This window comes from Bos indicus, chromosome 1, assembly GCF_029378745.1.
Source record: "Bos indicus isolate NIAB-ARS_2022 breed Sahiwal x Tharparkar chromosome 1, NIAB-ARS_B.indTharparkar_mat_pri_1.0, whole genome shotgun sequence".
NCBI lineage: Eukaryota > Metazoa > Chordata > Mammalia > Artiodactyla > Bovidae > Bos > Bos indicus.
Window position 1 is genome coordinate 57828405 of NC_091760.1, and position 24809 is coordinate 57853213.

A 24809-nucleotide genomic window follows, 5' to 3' on the forward strand; every position below is an offset into this window, starting at 1 on the left:
AAAATATTTTAAAGGAGAATCTCAATATAATTTCTGAAATTTCTGTGCTTAACAAAATGTTGTTTTCATCCTGTTATTTTATAATATTTTGCTAATTTAGGTCACAGTTCTTCAGTAGATTATAAGAATTGAGCTCCAGCAAAATATCACCCACAAAATATCATCTATGTATTTGGGAGGAAAAAAGAATAAAGAAAGTTTAAAAATAAAGTGATAGAAAAAGATAAAACTGGCAACGTCAAAGAATAATCTAATAAGGGTGTACGTATGTTTAGGAAAAGTCATGTATAAGAATGTTTATAGCACACTATTAAAAATAACCCTCCCTAAAATGGAAAACAAATGTCTAGTAACAATAGTATAGATAAATAAATGTGGCATTTAAAGAATGGGGTCATATACAGCAGTGAGAATGAGTGAGCCACAATTACATGCAATGACATGGATAAAATTTTCAAATCTACTGTTGAGTAAAAGAACGAAGATACAAATGAGGACATCATCTATGATGCTATTTATATGAAGTTCACAAACAGGTAAGTCTAGCCTATGATGTTGAAAGTAAGAGAGTGGTGGAAAGGTGGCAGTGACAAAAAGGGTAGTCAAAGAGAGGACAGGCTCTGATGAACAGGGCACGGTAAGCTTTTATGTGCTTCTGGCTATGCACGTATATTCACTCTATGATGAATACTGGGTGCTTATGATGCATGCATTTCACCCTGTGAACAACACATTTGATAAAAATTTTAAAGTATTTTAAAAAATAATACCTTCGTAGTAGTTGTTATAAAAGACAAAGTAGAGTTCAGAGTTATTTTTTCTTCCATATTTTGAAAGTTAACTCATTGCCTTCTTGTATCCGGTGCTGCTTTGTGACATTTAAAGTCACTTTGATTCTTTTTCTTGGTGTCTCTACTTGTCATGTTCGAAGCTTTAAGAGTTTTTTTTTTTTTTTTTAGTTTCCTTAATTTGACCTTTAATTTCGCTATATAAATTACCTTTCTCTTATGTATCTTGTTTGCCACTCCATGAATATTTTAGTCCTTTCAGTGTTTGTTTTTTCTGGAAAAAATCGGTTATTATTTTATTTACTGCCCTGGGATTTGCAGCCTTAAGTATAATAGAAGCTCTGTCCCAATACCTTGTCGTAGGTGTGGTGGTCAGGGGTGGTGGTCGGGAAAACAGAAAAGGCTATAGGAATTGAACACTTCATTGATCTGTCTTTTGTTTGTTTTAATGGCCAATAACTCTGAAGCTTGTTAAAATAAGAAATATCCTCATCATCAATGCAAGTGGAAGAAAATTTCTCACAGCAGAGAAAAAAATAAACACAAACCCAGTCCCATCAATAAGGGAGAGATCATTAACAGCATTGATGGTTTAAATACATAATTTGATTCTGGATAAAAATAAATACACATTTGCTTTGCAAATTTTCTATTGCTTAAATTTAGCTTCAAAATATTTGGGTTTTCCGGGATGGTAACTGGGGAAACTGGAACATTTCTCAAAAATCATTTCATACTTGCGTGGACCACAATGCAGCCGGCCATTCCCCCAAGCACCACGCAGTGAGGCAATTCATGTCTTCCCACCCCCTCCTTTCCCTTTCTTTGTCTGTATAATGAAAATGAAAACAATGTATCTTTTTTTCCAAACACTTGCTCAGTCTTCCCAGTTGAAACCTCTGAAAACGGCGAAACGCGTTGAAGACGGGAAAAGATGAGCACTATGTAATCTCCCTTATACCTCTGCGTTGGTGGGTAGGGGTAGGCTGGTAGAGGAGTAGGGGGGCGGGGCCGGAGCCGGGGCGGAGCAGGAGGAATTATGCTGTGAATCCGTGGGGAAGAAGTCGTCTTTGCTCCGCGGAACTGGAGGGGCTCTGCCTGGTCGGGTGTGAGATCCCTCCAGGCTTCTCAGCAGCAACCAAATAACCTGCGCGGCCAGGAGCGAGGATGCAGTGTCTGGTGAGCTGGGCCAGGCGTGGAAAACAGGGCGCAGGGTGGGCGACTCCTCTCCGGTGGCCTTGGGGCGATGTCAGGCTGCGAACGCTAGGCTGCGGCTTTCCCCTCTCTGATTCAGAGCTGGAATTCCCGCTTGCGCTTTCCTCTCAGTTCTAAACCTTGCAGAGAAGCAGATCTTGCCTTCCAAAGCGGGGTTTATAGGCCATACCTCCATTCCTAGGGTTGCGATTATCTGTCGCGGTAAACTGGAAACAGGAGGCTGCCAGGTGCAGGCTCCGGAGACGCTTTCTCCGATCGATCACTGACATCCTTGTAGAGGAAATGAGCCTGGAGGCAGACGCTGGCTGCCTGGATAGAGGGTGCTGTATTGGCTCCATTTTTGGTCCTGAAATCTGGGGTGGGGTTGCAGAATTTCAGGATCAGGCTGGCTCCTCTGTGATGCTCCAGCCTCTTTCTGTATCCTCTGGGCCTTTGCCGTGGGAAGCCAAAAGGATCGGATAAATCAGAGTTAAAACCCAGGGTATCCGTGAGAAACAGGCATTTTGTTATCCAGGATCTAGGTATATGACAAAATGAAGGAAGGAGAGGATTTTCATTTACATTGGTAACCGATATAAAATAATTTAAAAATCCAAATACAAGTAATGCCTCAAGGTAATTTTTTTGCATATGGTTTGTTGGCTAGACTACACAGACAGTTATTGCCTTCCTTAACAAAGAAGAATGGTGGCCTCCCAGCTAGCGCTTACTGAATGCCAGGTACTCTTAATCTTCACCACTGTCCTTCAAAGAAGGAGTTATTACCCAGTTTTACAAATAAAGAAACAGGCAGACAGGTGAATTTTTCCAAGTACATATGACTGTGGCAGCTTCAGGATTTGAACTTACAAATTTTCAGGGGAGGGGCAGTGTAGCTGCCAGATGGACAGTTGTCTCTGGACTCTGGCCCTCTTGGCAAGGGTTATAAGTGGACTTCTCTACTTCCATTATTGTGTGATCTGATTAATGAATTTTTTAAGTTATGTAACACATACTGGCATTTACCATGTCTTGGCACCTCACTCCAGTACTCTTGCTTGGAAAATCCCATGGACAGAGGAGCCTGGTAGGCTGCAGTCCATGGGGTGGCTAAGAGTTGGACACAACTGAGCAACTTCACTTTCAATTTTCACTTTCATGTATTGGAGAAGGAAATGGCAACCCACTCCAGTGTTCTTGCCTGGAGAATCCCAGGGACAGGGGAGCCTGGTGGGCTGCCGTCTCTGGGGTCGCACAGAGTCGGACACGACTGAAGCGACTTAGCAGCAGCAGCAGCAGCAAGAGATATGGGTGGTTACATGAGATGATGATATGGCTTATGACCCTGAGCTACAGAGAACAGTGTACTGTAAAAGCTGTGTCCTATGATAATGCTAACAGTGTACTGTAAAGGCTATGTCCTCAGATTTAGAAAAGTGCAATCATGTTGGTGGGCTGTGAACACCCCAAAGATCCCCCCTTTGAAGGGGTGGGCCCGGCACCTGTGGGGGGTTCTGTGGGTCCTAAATGAGAGAATCCTCAGCGGTACAGTTGCCCCTGTGGAGGTTACTCGCCAAGGGAATATCGTGGAAGATGGGCACGTAGATTGTGTGGCGAGAGACCCTGAAGGGGTGGAATGTAGGGAGTAAACAATTGGCCAGGTGGCAGTGATCAGGCTCTCGCCTCACTCCACTCAAATCCTACAGCTGGGATTATTTGTGGCACTGTGCTCAGACATCATGGTGTGGCCCTATATAGGTACCACCTAAAAAGCTCGAGGAGAATCAAGTTGAAGCGAGTTGCATGGTCACTGTTGCTGCTGTTTCAGCCATTAGAGAGTAAAGCCTGTCTGCCTTGCCACGCTGAATAAAGAATGTCTGCAGTTCCTATGGTCTTTGTATCTTCTTCCAGCTTCCCCACTCACGTCTTGCCTACCCTGGGTTTAGCAAATAGTGAGATACAGACAGTAACCTAATGAGATAACAGCTACATTGATTTAGTGTTTATTTGTATCAATCACTTTATAGGCGCTTTACATATACCATCTCATTTAACCTAACAGAGAAGATTGGTACTATTTTTTTTTTCTGTATCTCCAAGAGGTAAAATGATCTGTCTAAGCTTACACACCTAGCATTTGTGCTAGCCTGAATTCAAATTAGCCAGAAGAAATGTGTGCCTAATTAATAGCAAGGCTTTCTTTCTAATTCTTTTCACCTCAATCACTGTGCTTCTGTTTCTTAAATGTTACTGTCTCCCAGTCCCCACATCTTGTGTTTTGGTGTGTGTCTGCTTTTTCTCTTATCCTAAAATACAGATTTTTACTCTGAGCACTAGACTATTTGCATTCCTCATCACAGCCTTTACTAGAACCTGGATTTCCATATGGCGTGATGGTGTGTAATCAGAATGCCAAAGAAAACTTCTGGTTTCAGAAGCCTAAGTTTTGAAATAACAAAAGCCTAAGCATTTGAGTTTTAAAAGCCTAAATGATGAAAGACCAAGGACAGGCATTCATCCCAGAAAAAGCTGATGGGAAGAATACAAGGTGATAGAGGAAGCAGCTTTTCTGACCCTAGGCTGGGAGAGCAAAGCGAGACTGATTAGCATTGGTTTGTGTCCTGAGAAGGATGCTCTGTGCCTGGCCCCAGGAGTGGGGAGTTTAGGAGGATGGTGAGTAGAACTTACAGGGAGGTGTTGAAATCAAAGAACAGAAAACAGCTGTGCCTTGCTTTCCTAGGGGCAACTGTGGGAAGAGGCAAGCCTACCCACCATGGCAAGGGAACAGTAAAACAGAGATTGATAGATACATGGAAGTCTAGGCAGAGACCCTTGTATAATTCTGCTTTGTTCAGCATAGGAAGGATCCAGGAGCACAGAATCCAGAGAATTGGGAAGCATGAGAGAACACCCTGTAAGCACAGGATTTAATTACACAAATTGATGATCAGGAGGATGACTTGAGGGGAGCACAATGCCAAGATGGATGGATGGTTGTAACCAAGGGCTAATAGTCCTGTCCAATGGCTTGGCATTCCCACGACTGGATGCAGTGCCAGAGACTGGGACAATTGTGAAGTGACAGTCAATTGAACTATCAGACAGAGATTATGTAACATTGACTGAAATTTAGTCTCTACCTCTAGTAGAATAGCAGCATGAAATAAAATTGAAGTTCATTTAAAGAAAGATACGAGAAATCTACATTTCTTAAACACCTCAATTATAGAAAAATATAGAAATATAGGCAAAATTTACAATGAACATACTAATGTAGATCAAGACTATGGACTGATGCAGAGTAATCTGTCTCCATTCCACTCTTCATTTTATAGCAAAATGATTCCCAGAGTAATACTCTCTTAAATACTACAATGATTTGTTAAAAAAAAAAAAAATGCCAAGGATTTGTGCCCAGACACATGAAAATAAAGCAAGGGGGAAGAAAAAAAAGCCAAATACTGGTTTTAAAAGGTACAATTTACATGAATTGTGCAGAATTTGCAGGAAAATATCAAAACATGTTCTGCAAAGTGGTTACACCTGAGTTACATTTTTAATATTAACAGATCTGGATCATTTGGGGAGTAAATGTTCTGCCACATTTGCAGTCTGTGTTTTCTGGGTATATTTTTGGCAGTTTGTTTTCTCAGCAGTCTTGACAGTGGTGGCTTTGGGAGCACAGCCTCAAATTGCTAGGAATGGCCATAACGAAAGAACCACATGGCTGCTTTTCCCGTCCAAACCTAAGCACCCTCTGTTATTTCTTCCATTTATAGTCCCTGGTGCTGCTTCCACAAAACCAAAGGCTTCCAGTGGTTAAAACTTTAGCTGCTATTTTTCCTGATACAGCAATTAGATTGAAGCTCCCTTAGCTTTGTCCACATTCAAATGCCCATTTCTGTACTTGCTCTCTGTCTTCAGGTGTTCAGAAGGCTCGTCTGTCATCTATCTACCTTCCAACTGATTTGGTTCTTGGCACCACTGATCTTATGCAGGGCACAAGGTAAAGATACTCAATTCCCCTGCGTGGAATCCAGGAAACACAGTTTCTGGAGTGGACATCTGACCACTCTTGTCTGTGCTGTGTTCATTTGTCTGCATGAATTAATTAACCGTGTAATTTGTTTGGAAGACTGGGAGTGGTTCTTTCTGCTTTCCACAGATATTTGGCAAAACTAATACAATGATGTAAAGTTTAAAAAAAATTAAATTAAAAAAAACTTTAATATTAAGAAACTTTTCATAGATAAAACCAGACATAAAAAAAATTGTTTCTGAATTAAGACATCATTTTTTCACCTATCAAAGTGCATAATGTTTAAAATAATAATTCCATATGTGTGTGAAGACATGGGAATGCGTGTTGGAGCAAGAATGAATTTGGCCTCTAGAGCAAGTAATCTGGCAATAAGCCTTAAAACTGGTTGTATCCCTCTTACAGAAAAATAGTGAAATATGAAAGCTATATACAGTTCACATATGTTCACATAGTCTATTATATAAAACACACCTGAGCTGTCCACTTGTCTGCTGAATTGCCTACTTCTGCCAGACCTTTCTCTTTGACTCCATGGGAGACCACACCTCACTTACTGCTGGCCTTTTATTACCTTTTGTGTGGTATGTACTATGGGCTTCTGTGATAGCTCAGTTGGTAAAGAATCCGCTTGCAATGCAGGAGACCCCAGTTCAACTCCTGGGTTGGGAAGATCTGCTGCAGAAGGGATAGGCTACCCACTCCAGTATTCTTGGACTTCCCTCATGACTCAGCTGGTAAAGAATCCGCCCACAATGCGGGAGACCTGAGTTCAATCCCTGGGTTGGGAAGATCCTCTGGAGAAGGGAAAGGCTACCCACTCCAGTATTCAGGCCTGGAGAATTCCATGAACTGTATAGTCCGTGGGGTTGCAAAGAGTTGGATACGACTGAGTGACTTTCACAACAATGTGGTGTGTACTATAGTCAGCAGTCTTCACAGGGATACAAAAGGCATGCTTCACACCGTGTATAGCTCAGGATTTACCAACTGGGGGATCTTAAATGGAATTTCATATAAAAGCAGCAAATAATTGTAAACTTTTCATTAAATTATTTTGTCGCATAGTCAAAGAGAAATAATCTCGCATAGTCATAGATTTTTTCACCCTAGAAGTTGAAACTCTAGTTTTGATCCCTTTTTTACTCTCTATTCTAAAAGCAGCAATTTATTCAAATCTATGCTCTGCACTCAGCAAACCTTTAAGAAACCCCATCCTAATAACAGCTATTCCCCTAGAATTTTTTGCAACTATCAAGAGTGTACCTCACTAAAATTGGAATTTTGCAGCACTTGGCGGTTCCAGTTTGTATTTGTTGCTATGCCCGCCTTTTCATTCTTGATGTTGTAGAGCATATATTCTTTTTTTCTAATTACTCTAGTCATTTTATCTGTTATTAGTCTTAAAAAAAACAGATTTTGGTGTTTTGATTAAGCCAGTATTTTGTGTACTATTTTATTAATTTGTGCTTTTAACTTTATTAATTCACTCCTTTTATCAACTTTTGGTGTGTGGGAAGTTTGAATGCATGTAGGTATTCATTTTTCAATCTTTCCTGTTTCCCAATAAATTAAGTTAGGATTAAATATTCCCACCTGAGAACTGCTTTATAAGCCTCTACAGATTTTAATATATGATATTCTTATTGTCATTCATAGTGATTTATAATTTTTGTTATGATTTCTGGTGTAATTAAGGAGACAAAAGTATGTAAATTTCTAATTTTATTGCATTATGGATTGAGTTCAAAGTCATTTTTTTGTATACTACTTCAAATTTAATTTGGGGTTATGTTTCACATGTGGTTTGAAAAGCATGTATGTTTTCTTTTGGGTAAAGGTTTATAAATACATGCTCATATGCACATATTACATGTACACATATGAATATTTGTTTTTAAAGTCTTCTATGTCCTTGTATTTGATTTTCTTATTTTTTAATAGATGGAAATGAAAATTCTGAGAGAACAATGAAAAATTCTCCCATTATGATTATGGATTTATGCATTTTCCTTTGTAGTTCTATTAGCTTTGTATATATTTCAGAGTTATGTTGTTAGGCACATCAAGGTTCATGAGGGATATACCTTATTTCAGATTTCTCCTTTTATCATTTTTAAAAATACATTTTTGTTTCTTAGTGTTTTTGTCTTCCATTTCCCCTTCTCTTTCCTTTTAAAAATCTTACTTGGACTAATACTGAAATATCAGTCTTTCAATATTTAATCTTTTCTGTATTTTTAACCCTTCCAATTCTGGAAGAATTTTATGATCTGGTCTTCCCACCTACTCATTTAGTCTTCAGTGATACTCATTCTGCTAAGGCAGCCAGATTGTGAAAAGAGTTTATATTTCTCATTTTATACATCTCTAGTTTCTACTATTTACAGTGCTGGTTCCTTTTCACACTTAAGATATCACATTTGTTCATGTAAAAATGTTTATTTATTCATTTGTAGAGTTTATTATTCCTCTATCATTGTGTTAGTTGACTCAAGTGTTTGTCTATTTGTTACTGTATTGACATTTCCCATTGAGCCATCTGTCATATCAATATGAGTAGCCAGCATTGGAGGGGGAAGAAATTATTGGCATACCTTATATTCATGCCATATTCAGTAAAAATGGGGGACTGTGTAGATTGTAATTTGGTTGTCAACGCTCTCTGGTACTATCAGCCTCCTGGAGCATTGTCCTGTACATCTCTCTGTCTATGTTCCTATATTTACCACTGCTTCCTGATGGCAGACGTCACTACTGCTGCCCCTTCCTTTTCAGATGTGTGTGTGGAATGTATAGGGCTGCTGTAACTTCTTCACTTAAACTAATCACTGCATATTGTCCATTGGCCCTTTCTTATTCCTAGCTATTACTGTTCCAGACATAAACCCACTTGGTGATACTTCTATCCTATCTATCCTATCTGGCATTTTCCATCTTCAACCTCATTTCACCTAATTTCCAGCCTACAGGGATTCTTCATGTAAGTTCTGGTCACTGGGAGTTTGCTTTCTTATTTTTCTACTCTGCTACTCTTAAAGACTGAACAAACATATTTGAACTTATAGTTCTCTGGCAACAACAGGAAGGTAGGTAAATGTTGTTTTCTTTTTTGTATTTTTCTTTCTTTATAAATTTGACTTTGAACATGCATTTTTTAATCAAAAATGTATATTTGTGTATGTACTAAAATATATAAATGTTCTTTTATGATTCCATGATGAAAGTGGTGACCCAGGATGTAAGAGGGCTGCTGAACACACCTGCTTCTTTAAGATGCTCTCTGAAAAATCCCCAGGAAGTTTTGATTGTGACATGGCAAAAAATCAAGGCTGTAAGCCCAGAAAACATGATCACCTACAGCGAGAACCACGGGGTTGTAGTCCAGCCTGCCTACAAGGACAAGATAAACATCACCCAGCTGGGACTCATGAACTCAACCATTACCTTCTGGAATACCACCTTGGAAGATGAGGCGTGTTACAAGTGCCTCTTTAATACCTTTGGTTCTGGAAAGATCTCAGGAATAGCCTGCCTCACTCTCTTTGGTGAGAGTCTCTGAGAATACATTGTCTCTAGCTTGAAATGTTATCTTGAAGAATGTTTGAAATGTAGTGGTAGTAGTAATTAGTCTTTCAGGATCCTAGCCCCAGAAAGGTTCATTGGAGGACACTTGGCCTTTCATGTCTACTGTGTAACTGTGCTAATGATTATTTGGAGAGTTCATAGAACTATGTTGAATCTTTGCCTGAAGTTATCTTTGCCTTGAAGAATACTGTTGTCAACAAGAGTAAACTAAGGACCATAGTGAGGATAAATTCTCCATAAGCAGTGCTATGGTTCAGACCTGGCATTGCCATTAGGAGTCATGTGACCCTAGAAGAGTCCTGTCCATGGTGTACCAGAGTTTATTTATCTGCACCAAAAGTGTGAAATAGATCATCTCTGGTTCCTAAGAGCTTTCGTATTTTTTAACCTAAGAACAAAGCCAGATTGGGCTAAGCTGGAGCCAGTTATGGGGAGTCCCTCTCATTTTGCTTCAGCGGAGCTTTTGCAAAATTGATAAACAGCCATGCAGCAGAGGTTCTTCATACCCAGTGCCTGGTAGCGATTTAACTGGTAAATAAGCATTCTTCTAAAATCTAAGAGGCTTAGTTTGACAAGATTCCTTTCCTGTTAACTGATGCTTAGCTGGGATCAAGAACTGAGAATTACGAATAAGGGGTAGCTTTGGAGGATGCACACTTGGTGGTGGTTTTAGAAGGGAAAGCCAAACTTAGGGTTATTGGGAATGTTAAAATGAGAGTTTGAACACACCAAGAATATTGGACAAGGGATAAGGAGAGGCTCAGTAAATAAGAATGCAAGGGAGGTAGGATGACGCCAGATAACATGTTTCTTTCACTTATTTTGTCCATGAATCATCTCTGCAGAATCTTGCATCAGGCTTTTCTTCTTGATTTCTATTTCTTTCATTCCTTTGTCTCCTTCTGTCTCCCTGGTTTTTTTTTTTGGGGGGGGGGTCTCTTCCCTCCTCCAATCCTTCCTCCCTCTTCTTTTTTATTCCTCCTTTGCTCTTTTTCCTTCCCTCCCTCCCTGCCTCATTTCCTTTCAGTTCAGCTCAGTCGCTCAGTCATGTCCGACTCCTTGCGACCGCATGAATCACCGCACGCCAGACCTCCCTCCCTCATTTCCTTTCACCCTCCCTTATTTCCTTCTTTCCACCATTTTCTTCCTTTTCCTTCTTGTGTCATATTTTTCTCATTTCTGTTGTTTCCTTTCTCTTTTTTGTTCATCTTTCTCTCTTGCTCCCTTTCTTTACTCATTAATCTTTGAATAATTTGTATGCCTGAAACACAGACTCCTCTGTGTCTTCTAGCTGGTAATTCTGTAGTTCTTTTCCACAATGACACTTTCCTGCCATAAGGTATAGCTTTCATCCAAGTAATTCTTTGATACACCAGAGAACCCTGCTAGCCAGGCTGGCCATTTCAGCCATACTGGCCCTCCTTTACTTTTATAATATCAGGGCTCACTGATGTTAGCAATCTGGGCACTCTGGTCAGAGCCACAGTCCTCCTATAGGCTCATTTCCTCCAGCCTACTCCCACCCACCCACCTCTTGAACTTCTAAACACAGACAAGCTTTTATTTACCACTGCCCTTTAATTATCTTGTGGGCTCCAAAGCCTACCATAGAAAGACGTTTGCGTTTGCTCAGCAGAGATAAACTGTATATTCCAAGGAAAATGAACTAATTAGTCAAGGGACTTTTGAAAGGGAACAGGGTACAGCTGACCTAAAAATGTCCTTTTTTCATAAGCTCTTTATTTTCTGTTAACTCCATAAGGTGATCTCCAAGGTCCTTACAACTGTCATTCTGTGATTTTTCTGACTACTGACTGTGAATACATAATTTGCATTTTGTATACAGGGACTTTCTAAGTCTGCTCCATGCCTCTTATTCACTGGCCCAGTTCTAAACAGAAAAAGGCTTTTTCTAAGTGGCAGCCCTTCTACAGGCTCTCTGTTCTGAAACTGCTCTGCTTTTCTGAGGAGTGCAGACCACCTGTGTGGAGGTGCTGATTGATAGAGTTGTTGTTCAACTACTTGAGAGGGATACGCAGAAGAAGGCAGAGGTGCTGCATTGTCCACGAAAGAGAAAAGCATAATTATTCTCTGCACTGTTTGGGAGGAAAGGTACCCTCTGTCCATCTAGCTAATTCTCTTAGAGACAAACTCCATAGAGGATCATTCTTGTCACAGGGTTGTATAGGCCAGTCTCCACCCTGCTGTTCAGAGAATTAGACAGGAAGAGAAGGCCCCAGTTTGGATTGGATGTGCCACATTAGCTCTCTAGCTCCCACTGTCTTTCTGTAAAGATCTTTCTCTCATCTCTCTGAGGAGAGTGTGGGACTCACACTGGATTTTTTTTTGTCCCAGTACAGCCCACAGTATTCCTTCACTATAAACTATCTGAAGATCACCTAAATATCACTTGCTCTGCCAATGCTCGCCCAGCCCCTATGATCTCCTGGAAGGTCTTTGGGTCAGGGATTGAGAACAGTACCGAGATCGTGTCACACCCCAATGGAACAACATCTGTCACCAGCATCCTCCAGATCAAAGACCCCAAGACACAGGTGGGGAAGGATGTGATCTGCCAGGTGCTACACCTGGGGACTGTGACCGACTACAGGGAAACTGTGAACAAAGGTAAGAGAGGTTTTCTGTGGTCACGTTTGTGGACACACACCTGCAAGGTGGTGAATGCTCTGCAGAGCCTCTTGGCCTCTTAGCAAAGAAGCTGGTAAGGCAGAGAATGGGATAAGTAGGGAAAGAAAAACAGTTGAGGAAGCCAGTATAGCCTATTTTATTGCTTTGGCGATTGTGGTATGTTGCTCACACACTGAATGCTTTTACTGAGAACCATTCTATTGATTTATTCTTCTGTGCTCCTGAGTATTTGTTATGCCAGAAATGTGACAGCAAGGACTCAGTCCCCAAACACAGGGAGCTTCTAGTCCAGGAAGGAATGCAGAAAGAGCTGGGCAGTTGTAAAAATGCAGGTTAAATGCTTCAATAAGAAAGCTATGGTAGGAGTTTGAACCCGTTCTCCTTGCTTGACCCTGCAACAAACCATTCTCTGATAAAAGGAAAAAAAAAAAAAAAAAGAACGCTGTGGTATAACATGGGAAGATTGAGAATGCAGAGAAGGAGCATCAGCTCAGTCTGGAGGGATTACAATGTTTTCTTGGAAGCAGTCACATCTGGGATGAAACCTTTGCGTAATCTACACTATGGGAAAAGGGCAATAGATCTTTCAGGAAAGAGGCCAATCTGAGTTTTCCCAACCTCATTTTAAAATAAATTGCCTCCTGCTCAGGACCTCTTTTGCTGTCTTGTATTTCCATCTAAACTGCTATCTCTGAGTCTCATTGATATAAGAGGTAAAGATGATGGGAGAGAGAATAAGAAAAGCAGTGGTCTTAGGGACAAGATGCTTCAGTGACAACAGCCATAGTTGCCTTTCTCTGCATAGTTTTGAAGCACTGACTCTGGATGAGGCACTCAGTTAACAAGCCTCCTATAAAAAGATATTGCTGCTTTTTTCAGGGTACATTGTGAACCCCAAAAGTTCATGCCTCATTGTCATGTGCTCAGTTACTCAGTCATGTCCAACTCTCTGTGACCCTATGGACTGTAGCCCACCAGGGTTCTCTGTCCATGGAATTTTCCAGGCAAGAATATTGTCATATACTTGTCATTTCCTACTACAGGGGATCTTTCCAACTCAGGGATCAAACCCATGTCTCTTGCATTGGCAGGAGGATTCTTTACCACTGCTCCACCTGGGAAGCCCAGATAGTCTCTAATGAACATGTCCTGTAGTCATTTCTGGGGTCCTTGAAAAAGCAAAGTAATCAAAAAGTAAACTTTAGAATGGACTGGTTGGATCTCCTTGCAGTCCAAGGGACTCTCAAGAGTCTTCTCCAGCACCACAGTTCAAAAGAATCAATTCTTCAGCGCTCAGCTTTCTTCACAGTCCAACTCTCACATCCATACATGACCACAGGAAAAACCACAGCCTTGACTAGAAGCACCTTTGTTGGCAAAGTATGTCTCTGCTTTTGAATATGCTATCCAGGTTGGTCATAACTTTGCTTCAAAGGAGTAAACATCTTTTAATTTCATGGCTGCATCACCATCTGCAGTGATTTTGGAGCCCCCCAAAATAAAGTCTGATACTGTTTCCACTGTTTTCCCATCTATTTGCCATGAAGTGATGGGACTAGATGCCATGATCTTCGTTTTCTGAATGTTGAGCTTTAAGCCAACTTTTTCACTCTCCTCTTTCACCTTCATCAAGAGGCTTTTGAGTTCCTCTTCACTTTCTGCCATGAGGGTGGTGTCATCTGCATATCTGAGGTTATTGATATTTCTCCCAGCAATCTTGATTCCAGCTTGTGCTTCTTCCAGCCCAGCATTTCTCATGATGTACTCTGCATAGAAGTTAAATAAGCAGGGTGACAATATACAGCTTTGATGTATTCCTTTTCTTACTTGTAACCAGTCTGTTGTTCCATGTCCAGTTCTAACTGTTGCTTCCTGACCTGTATATAGGTTTCTCAAGAGGCTGGTCAGGTGGTCTGGTATTCCCATCTTTTTCAGAATTTTCCACAGTTTATTGTGATCCACACAGTCAAAGGCTTTGACATAGTCAATAAAGCAGAAATAGATATTTTTCTGGAACTTTCTTGCTTTTTTGATCCAGCAGATGTTGGCAATTTGATCTCTGGTTCCTCTGACTTTTCTAAAACCAGCTTGAACATCTGGAATTTCATGGTTCACATATTGCTGAAGCCTGGCTTGGAGAATTTTGAGCATTACTTTACTAGCGTGTGAGATGAGTGCAATTGTGGATTAGTTTGATCATCCTTTGGCATTGCCTTTCTTTGGGATTGGAATGAAAACTGACCTTTTCCAGTCCTGTGGCCACTGCTGAGTTTTCCAAATTTGCTGGCATATTGAGTGCAGCACTTTTACATCATCTTTCAGGATTTAGAATAGCTCAGCTGGAATTCCATCACCTCCACTAGCTTTGTTCGTAGTGATGCTTTCTAAGGCTCACTTGACTTCCCATTCCAGGATATCTGGCTCTAGGTGAGTGATCACACCATCGTGATTATCTTGGTCATGAAGATCTTTTTTGTATTTTATTTGTATTATCTTGCCACCTCTTCCTAATATCTTCTGATTCTGACAGAATGTGGTCCACTGGAGAAGGGAATGGCAAACCACTTCAGTATTCTTGCCTTGAGAACCCCATGAACAGTATGAAAAGGCAAAATGATAGGATACTGAAAGAGGAAATCCACAGGTAGGTAGGTGCCCAATATGCTGCTGGAGATCAGTGGAGAAATAACTCCAAAAAGAATGAAGGGATGGAGCCAAAGCAAAAACAATACCCAGTTGTGGATGTGACTGGTGATAGAAGCAAGGTCCAATGCTATAAAGAGCAATACTGCATAGGAACCTGGAATGTCAGGTCCATGAATCAAGGCAAATTGGAAATGGTCAAACAGGAGATGGCAAGAGTGAACGTTGTCATTCTAGGAATCAGTGAACTAAAATGGACTAGGACGGGTGAATTTAACTCAGATGGCCATTGTATCTACTACTGTGGGCAGGAATCCTTTAGAAGAAATGGAGTAGCCATCATGGTCAACAAAAGAGTCCGAAATGCAGTACTTGGATGCAATCTCAAAAACAACAGAATGATCTCTGTTCATTTCCAAGGCAAACCATTCAATATCACAGTAATCCAAGTCTATGCCCCAACCAGTAATGCTGAAGAAGCTGAAGTTGAATGGTTCTATGAAGACTTACATGACCTTTTAGAACTAACACCCAAAAAAGATGTCCTTTTCATTATAGGGGACTGGAATGCAAAAGTAGGAAGTCAAGAAATACCTGGAGTAACAGGCAAATTTGGCCTTGGAATACAGAATGAAGCAGGACAAGGCTAATAGAGTTTTGCCAAGAGAACGCACTGGTCATAGCAAACACCCTCTTCTAACAACACAAGAGAAGACTCTACACATGGACATCACCAGATGGTCAACATCAAAATCAGATTGATTATATTCTTAGCCAAAGATGGAGAAGCTCTATACAGTCAGCAAAAACAAGACCAGGAGATGACTGTGGCTCAGATCATGAGCTCCTTATTACCAAATTCAGACTTAAATTGAAGAAAGTAGGGAAAACCACTAGACCATTCAGGTATGACCTAAATCAAATCCCTTATGATTATACAGTGGAAGTGAGAAATAGATTTAAGGGACTAGATCTGATGAACTATGGACAGAAGTTCATGACATTATAGAGGAGACAGGAATCAAGACCATCCTCATGGAAAAGAAATGCAAAAAAGTAAAATGGCTGTCTGGGGAGGCCTTACAAATAGCTGTGAAAAGAGAAGCGAAAAGCAAAGGAGAAAAGGAAAGATATAAGCATCTGAATGCAGAGTTCCAAAGAATAGCAAGAAGAGATAAGAAAGCCTTTCTCAGCCATCAATGCAAAGAAATAGAGGAAAACAACAGAATGGGAAAGACTAGAGATCACTTCAAAAAAATTAGAGATACCAAGGGAACATTTCATGCAAAGATGGGCTTGATAAAGGACAGAAATGGTACGGACCTAACAGAAGCAGAAGATATTAAGAAGAGGTGACAAGAATACACAGAAGAACTGTACAAAAAAGATCTTCACAACCAAGACAATCAGTTAAATTATGACGTGAAAAATCCCATTATAAAGGTATGGAGAAAATGCCAGAGACTCCCAAATCAGACAGTGCTTTTTCTGACTTTGTATTACACAGTGACACTGAGGAACTGATATTTAGGCTAAGTTGCATTTACTGACTACTAGATAGAAGTTTAATAACAAAGACATTGATTAGAATGAACACAAAACATGGAATTGAGTTATTCCTGGAGGTTGGAATCATGAGATTTATTATTTTTCCTTTATATTTTTCTATATTTTCCAGAAATTCCTCAATAAACATATTACTTTAATGGACAGTATGGCAAAGATTATGTGCTTTGAAGGCAAACAGATCTCTGACCAAGCCTTGTTCTACCAATTACTGCACTGATTTGGGGCTTACCCAACTTCTCTGAGCCTCAATTGTTTGTTTTATTAATCTGTTAGATGGTAGTAATAATAATACCTAACTCGAGCTATTTTGAGGATTAAAGGAGGCAACACATTCAAAGCTCTTACTACATAGTAACCACATAAAGCATGTTAATTATTATTATTTAAAGGCTATTAAAATAATATGAGGTCATGAATGTAGACCTTTATATATGTAAGAATAATTTTCATCAAAAGCACAACTCTAGTAGAATCTCATTACAACTATCTCTTTATTACTTTTTGCCTCTACAGCTTCCACTTATCACTAGTTTTTCCTTTTCTCCTATCAATATCCACAGGCTTTTGGTTTTCAGTTCCACTGTTGTTAAGCATCGTCTCCTTGGTAATTCTTCTGGTCTTAATCTCAATTCTACTCTACTGGAAACGTCATCGGAACCAAGATCGAGGTGAGTCCCATGGGAAGTAAAAAGAAGGAAAAATTATTGTTTAATGACAATATGGGGTTCAAATGAAGATATAAATAAGGGATGAGTGCTTAGTCATGTCTGACTCTTTGTGACCCCGTGAATTGTAGCCTGCCAGTACTCTTGCCTGGAGAATCCCATGGATGGAGGAGCCTGGTGGGCTGCAGTCCCTGGGGTCGCGAAGAGTCAGATATGACTGAGCGACTTCTTTCACTTTTCACTTTCATGCATTGGAGAAGGAAATGGCAACCCACTCCAGTGTTCTTGCCTGGAGAATCCCAAGGATGGTGGAGCCTGGTGGGCTGCCATCTATGGGAGTTGCACAGAGTCAGACACGACTGAAGCAACTTAGCAGCAGCAGCAGCAGGCTCCTTTGTCCGTGGGATTCTCCAGGCAAGAATGCTAGAGTGGGTTGCCATTTCCTTCTCCAGGGCATCTTCCCAACCCAGGGATTGAACCTGGGTCTCCTGCATTGCAAGCAGATTCTTTACCATCTGAGCCACCAGGGAAGTCCTAAATAAGGCATGATAACCATGAAATTAAAAGACACTTGTTCCTTGGAAGAAAAAATATGATGAACCTTGACATCATATTAAAAAGCAGAGACATCACTTTGCTGACAAAGGTCTGTGTAGTCAAAGTTATGGTTTTTCTAGTAGTCATGTATGGATGTGAGATTTGGACCATAAAAAAGGCTGAGCACCAAAGAATTGATGCTTTCAAACTGTGGTGCTGGAGAAAACACTTGAGAGTCCCTTGAATTGCAAGGAGATCAATCCAGGCAATCCTAAAGGAAATCAACCCTGAATATTCATTGGAAGGACTGATGCTGAAGCTGAAGACCCAATATTTTGGCCATCTGATGTGAAGAGTCAGCTCATTGGAAAAGAACCTGATGCTGGGAAAGATCGAGGGCAAGGGACGGGGACAACAGAGAATGAGATGGTTGGTTGGCATCACTGACTTAATGGATATGAGTTTGGGCAAACTCCAGGAGACAATGAAGGATAGGGAATCCTGGTGTGCTGCAGTCCAAGGGGTCACAAAGAGTCAGACATGACTGAGCAACTGAACAACAGGTCAGCTATCCCACTGAAGGGACTGTGAACTTGTCCAATGTGATCACCAACTGAGTAGTGCTTTCTATGTTATATACTCACTATGGCTCAGACACTCTAGGACTTACACAGGGGATAATAAGTTTATCATCTCATCCTGCCCTTATACATTGTTAATTTCTTTCCATCTGCTATAACATCTATCACAGTGTCTTATGTATACTCACTAAATGTTTACTAAAAGAATGAATGACTGAATGGAAGGGTAGATTTTCAAAGGGATTTTTTCTATTCCACTTTTTAAACTGCAAATTCAGTACCTCATAGATGCTGAATCTAAACATTATGGAAGAATAGAAAACAAGAGACACTGTCAAACAAGAGGAGTCAGCCATAGGGGAAGAATTAAATTTCTTTGGTTTCTGAAGACACTGCATAATTTATTAAAGCTAATGAAAAGGTGCAGTTTATGTTGTATGTACTGGGAATTTTCTAGGATGAAGTGGTGCTGTGGGAGTTTTCTCCTGCTCACATGACTGACAGAAAGGGGAGGGAAAATGTTCACTTTGAGTGTTATTTATATTTCTATTAAAAATATCACTTATGTGCTACCTTTTTTCCTCTCTTTCTGTCTCATAGAGTAATATCTTTCATGTTCTAAGCTTTTTGAACATTTAATTTTGCATAAGCCTTATATAAACACTAGATGAATTCATGTGATTTTGTAAGAAAAACAACAAATCACCAGCATCAATGACCTTTTGCAGGTGTGGATAAAAGAATTTGTTCTGTAGGGGACAGGAGATTGCAAATCAGATAATCTTGCACATAAATTTAAGCCCTTAGACCTCCTTGTGCTCAGTCACTCAGCTCTGTCCGACTCTTTGTGACCCCATGGACTGTAGCCTGCCAGGCTCCTCTGTCTAGGGGATTATCCTGGCAAGAATAGTGGAGTAGATTACCATTTCTTTCCCCTGGGGATCTTCCCAACCCAGAAATCAGGGATCGAATCCAGTCTCCTGAGGCTTCTGCATTGGCAGATGAATTCTTTAGCACTGAGCCACCTGGGAAGCCCTTAGCTCTGTGCAAAATGTCAAAGGTGGAAAGCCAGTTGACTCTACTTTTTCCAAACATTTTGCTTTTCTGGTTAAAAACAGTTGACTTCCTTCCCCTAATACAGTTAACAGCAGGCCTAAAATTAGAATCCTGGTCTTCTGACCTCTGCTGGAATATTCTTCCAGTTATAGTTTCCTGACTTGAAAGGCACAGTTGTTAATTGTGTGTATTTCAACCTGTGTTTGCTGATATTGCTCTATACTTCTGTAAATATATAAGCAGAAAAGTATGACATGTTCAAATTCACTTTAAAATGTCCCCTTGAACAAGAATCTTATAATACAGTCCATTCAAGCCCAAGGTAAATTTCACTAGAAAGGGACATTTGCAAAATAATTGTCCTTAGTGTATTAGGTCTCTTATTTTCTAGGAAATATAATTGTTCAATGCCTTATTCAGTTGCTGAAGTGAAGAGAGTTAGCTTAAGGTTATTTGGTCCCATATACTTAAATAGCTAGTAAAATCAAGTGTCAGCTATGCTAGAGACAAACTCTCAAGGCTGAGAAAATACTGGTTTGCAGATGATGACTGCAGCCATGAAATTAAAAGATGCTTACTCCTTGGAAGGAAAGTTATGACCAACCTAGATAGCATATTGAAAAGCAGAGACATTACTTTGCCAACAAAAGTCCGTCTAGTCAAGGCTATGGTTTTTCCTGTGGTCATGTATGGATGAGAGTTGGACTGTGAAGAAGGCTGAGCACCAAAGAATTGATGCTTTTGAACTGTGGTGTTGGAAAAGATTCTTGAGAGTCCCTTGGACTACAAGGAGATCCAACCAGTCCGTTCTGAAGGAGATCAGCCCTGGGATTTCTTTGGAGGGACTGATGCTAAAGCTGAAACTCCAGTACTTTGGCTATCTCATGCGAAGAGTTGACTCATTGGAAAAGAATCTGATGCTGGGAGGGATTGGGGGCCGGAGGAGAAGGGGACGACAGAGGATGAGATGGCTGGATGGCATCACCGACTCAATGGACGTGAGTCTGAGTGAACTCCAGGAGTTGGTGGTGGACAGGGAGGCCTGGAGTGCTGTGATTCATGGGGTCGCGAATAGTCGGACACAACTGAGCGACTGAACTGAAGACCAAAACTTAAGTAATCCAAAAATTTGGAAGAAAAGGAAGAAAATCATCAAATATAGTGACTTTTTAAAATTTCTTTAAGTAAAAAATTTTGATTGTCAAATTGTGATGAAAGTGAATAGTCCTACTATATTTGCTTGTCATCTTTAATTTTTATTTTATATTGGATTATAGTTGATTTACAATGTGTTAGTTTCAGGTGTACATATAAAGTGATTCAGTTATACATATATCTATTCTTTTTCAAATTATTTTCCCATTTAGGTTATTATAAAATATCTTTCTTTACCCTTACTTTGTGTTTTTTTCTCCTCTCTTTTTCTTTCTATTATCTTCTGAAACATAAAACTTTTGGATGGACAGGGAAACATGATCAGTCAAAATGACCCCAAGATTCTGGGCCTCAGTGACCTGAAAAAATGATCATGTGAATAGAAATGGAAGTGGAGAGGGGGAACTGAGAGTGAGTGAGTGTGTGTGATCAGTTTGTGGGGAAAGAAAAAGTAGAGGTGAATTAGTTTTTGAGCTTATTAAATATGAGTAGACAAAGAATCATCTGCATGGAGCTGCTAGTAGTAAGACAAATCTGGTAAGAAAAGTCTATTAAGTTCAAATCTTTGTTAGATAAATGACCAAAAGTATTTATTGTAGATTAAAATCACTGATTTATTGCTCACAAAAACATAAGCAAATTTACAGGTTGTAGACAGAGGGGTAATCTCTAATGACAGATGTTATTCTCATAGTCAGGCCTCTTTTCCTGTGATTTGGTGTAATGCCAGAGAGTGTTACGTTAGGTTTTTTCCAACAGTTAAAATGTTCTCTGAGGAAGGTTTGATGAGTTAGAGGCAGTTTCTGTTTGTACCATTCCTAGTGAGATCATCACAGTTATTTCTCATGGGACTACAACAATATGATAATAGATTAATAGGTTTTCAAAGAATGTTTTTTTTTTCTTTTATGAATCAGTACTGTATTACTAAATAGAAAGTGAAAAGAAATTAAAATTTCCTAGGGAAATTTCTTGATAATTTTTTTCTATTAAAACCCAGTTGATGTCATAAATTTGCCCCTTACATATACTACAAAAACATTAAGTTTGAGGTTAAGAATAATCTTTTATTTCTCATTAGCCAAACCACCAATGATTACAAGCTTCTCAGAAACAACTTCACTTTGGGGCATATTATCATGGATAATCACCTAATTTTTAGAAATTTTTATTGTCAGTAGCAGTCTTCTATTGTTTGGGTCATGGTTGAATTGGAAACCAATAGAAGACTTAGACAATCATGTGAAATGCATATTCCGAACTTCATTTTTCTTCAAAATATCTAACTATGTCAGGTAAAAGTGATTTATTTAAACTCATATCTATATACTTACTTTGATTTTTCCCACTTTGCTTCACAATAACCTAATCTTATAAATGGGTTCTCTGCAATGATGATAATGGCAATGTTAGCGAAACATTATATCCTGGGTAAAATCAAGTCATTTTCTCATGTTTTAAGCTTAGAACTCTATCAAATAACAGCAGTACTCAGTAAATAATTGGTGATGCTGAAATTGGAGATTAATTGGAAGAATAATATAAAAGATACATGTTTCCAAAAAAAATAAAAATCTTTGCTTTACTAATAATTGTACTTAAGCTTCCCAGATGAAGGCTGGCTGAGTGGTAACTCTCAGCCCATCCCAGTGTAATTATAGTTTCAAGCAGAAGAAGGGATGCTTTAAATGAGAAAAGTGTGAAGTAGTTATTATTGAACAATCTAGGTTAGAACTGCTGGGAGAAATCTTGCATCACAAGGCTATCTGTCTATAAAATTTTACGCGTGAATATACCAATGCCACCCATCATATCAAAATGTCATAACAAAATCCAGTCATAAAGTAGGTAGTTAACAGACCTGAAAGTCTGGGCATTCTTGCCTGAGCTGCTCTATGTCTTTCACCATGGAACAGATCACTGGTATTAGAAATGATGACACAGTTAAAACATGCAAAACTTCGGGTTCTGGTAAAGAATTACTTAAGATTACAGAGAAAGTAAGATTAAAGGAGCCAAGATAAAATCCCAGACCTTTCACTTCACTGTTTGCCTGCCTTGTAGGGAGGCCCACATTCTCCCAGTTTAAGGGCTAGAAAGCTAATAGTCTTGTAAGGGCCTCCATCTGTCTAGTTTGTGACCGTTCCCACCTTGATGTCCAATAAGTGAGTATCCACAGGAAACAAAGCTCAAGGTCTTATAAATAAAATACATGTGGATCATTTGGAATTCTTGAGCCTGCTCTTTTACTTGTAGTCTTACATGTATTATTAAGCAAGTACAATCTTGCTTAAGAATGCATGCTAAGTCGCTTCAGTTGTGTCCGACTCTGTGCGACCCCATAGATGGCAGGCCACCAGGGTCCTCTGTCCAAGCATTCTCCAGGCAAGAATACTGGGTGGGTTGCCATTTCCTTCTCCATTGCTTAAGAATGGTAAGCTATTATTTCCTAGAACTACTCATATCCTTTTAAAGAGAGTCACAGTGCCTCACAGCACACTGAGTCAGCGGTATCTACTTCCTCCTCTTTGCTGATGAAACATTCACTGGAGAATTCTGTGTTTATTGATCCTTCTATTATCTATCTTCTGAAAATCTATTAGAATAGAAATTATAGATTTTCAAAGTTCATATCTTGATCTTTCTTTTACCCAGAGCCCTAGAGGAGTCACACAGAACCTAACAGTTATTTCCTGGTCTACTTGAATCTGACTCAGGAGGCAAGCAGAAGAAAGAGGATCATTCTCCAAGGAACCTAAAAGAGCAAAAAAAAAAAAAAAAAAAAAAGGGAGTCAAAGGCCTAAGAATTTCAAGACTTTCCACTGCCATGTAGGCCACCCAGTGCTTCTGTGAGTTCCCAGAGGAAGTCATTTTACGTCTCAGGTCTGTTGTAGGACTTGGTTTTGTAAAACGATGCAGTGTTGTGCCGTTGAAAGGATACTGGACTTGGAGCCAGGAGCCACCACTCGGAGGTTGACTTTGACTCCAACTGGTGGTAACCCTGTGTTAATCATATCTCAATGAACTTTCACATTCGCATCCAGAAAGTTAAGAAGTTGGACCAAATAATTTTCCATTCTGCTCTAAAAACAGATGCAATTCCAGGGAAAAAAAAAAAAAAAAGGATAAAGAGAAAAGAAATGAAAGAAGAATACAGGAAGGTAGGGACCAAAGAACTTTTCTGAGACTGCCTTTTGCCTTTCTGTGGACATGCCATCTCTTCTTCCTTTCTTTGGTCCATAAGTCTATTTCCTCATCACTGGGTATCTTGTCTACTGCCTGCTTATTGTTTTTGCTATTAACTGGTCTTTCTAGAAGTCTCAGTTTCACTGCTCTTCTTCACGTACTTCTGTGATATTTACCACAATGGAAGTGGAACTCAATTTATTGTGAAGTAACATTGGCAACCTTAACTTGGCTTATCTGTTTTTATAGCAGACTAAAATATTGTTAGTCTTAGACAGCAGCTTGCATTTTTTAAAAAGCATGCATTTCTCATCCATTTGTCTCATAATATGACCCAGCCCTATTTTAATCATTCTAAATTCAACCTAGTGTAATGAAATATATTATGAAAAGAGGTGTTTAGAAAGTTTTATGAATAGCAGTCAGTTAATTCAAATGCTTTGCCTCCCCCAACTTTTTTTCTTATAAAGTAACTTATCACAATAGCAGAGGAAGCATGTATGGCTGTACAAATTCCTTTGTCATAAACATATTGTTTAACTAGTGGAACAGTTTTGAACTCTAAATCATCATTGGACCAAGCTGGTGACTTTTTCAGTATCTTTTGCTTTCTTGTCTGTATCCAGTGACTTAGGAACTAAAACTTAAGTTGTCTTTATTGTTGTATTGAATATTTATATATTTAGTAAACTTTTCGTATGTTATTTAATTATGTATTATTTCATATATTTGTATTAATATACTAAATAATTAAAAGTGTCTAACTATTTGGTTCATGATATTCTCTTGGGGAATGTGGAAAATGTGGACATTAATGATAATACTTATATTTTCCCTCTGTGTGTGAAGCCCTCCCCCCTCTCTCTTAGTCTTCTAAAAGATGCTGTTGACATTTCTGATTTCTCACAACATCACAAGTCAGATGTCCTTTTCTGACCAGTGAGAGCTCCTTCATGTTGGTGATACAACCCGGTCAGTTTTGGAGCACTTCCTTATATATGCTGTTTTGATTTTACTTTTAGATACTAACCTTTTCAAATGAATTAGCTCACACAGCTTTGAATTTGGTAGGACTTAATATCCTGCTTCTGATTTTGCTATATTCTGGCATCTCAGTTGCCAGATCAGATCTTGTAACTTAAAGCAGTAGCTCCAAACA

The 24809-nt window shown here is 39.5% G+C and overlaps 1 protein-coding gene across 5 annotated transcripts in view; it reads left to right on the top strand.

Annotated features, from left to right (window-relative positions):
* The first annotated feature begins 1800 nt into the window (after positions 1–1800).
* The window catches only part of CD200 (CD200 molecule), a 36610-nt gene continuing 13601 nt past the window's right edge, over positions 1801–24809 (top strand). The window contains exons 1-6 of one of the 5 annotated variants that reach the window (XR_011566221.1): positions 1803–1967; positions 5907–5988; positions 9249–9569; positions 11965–12237; positions 17031–17235; positions 17347–20706. Coding sequence is in view for 4 of the 5 variants with exons in the window: in XM_019979461.2 (XP_019835020.1) it covers positions 1956–1967; positions 5907–5988; positions 9249–9569; positions 11965–12237; positions 17031–17138; positions 23120–23127 (804 nt within the window). In the remaining variant the exon portion in view is untranslated. Of the gene's footprint in view, positions 1968–5906; positions 5989–9248; positions 9570–11964; positions 12238–17030; positions 17236–17346; positions 20707–23119; positions 24425–24809 lie in introns of those variants that run through there. The other 4 variants (XM_019979461.2, XM_019979381.2, XM_019979544.2 and 1 more) reach the window with 4 other exon arrangements.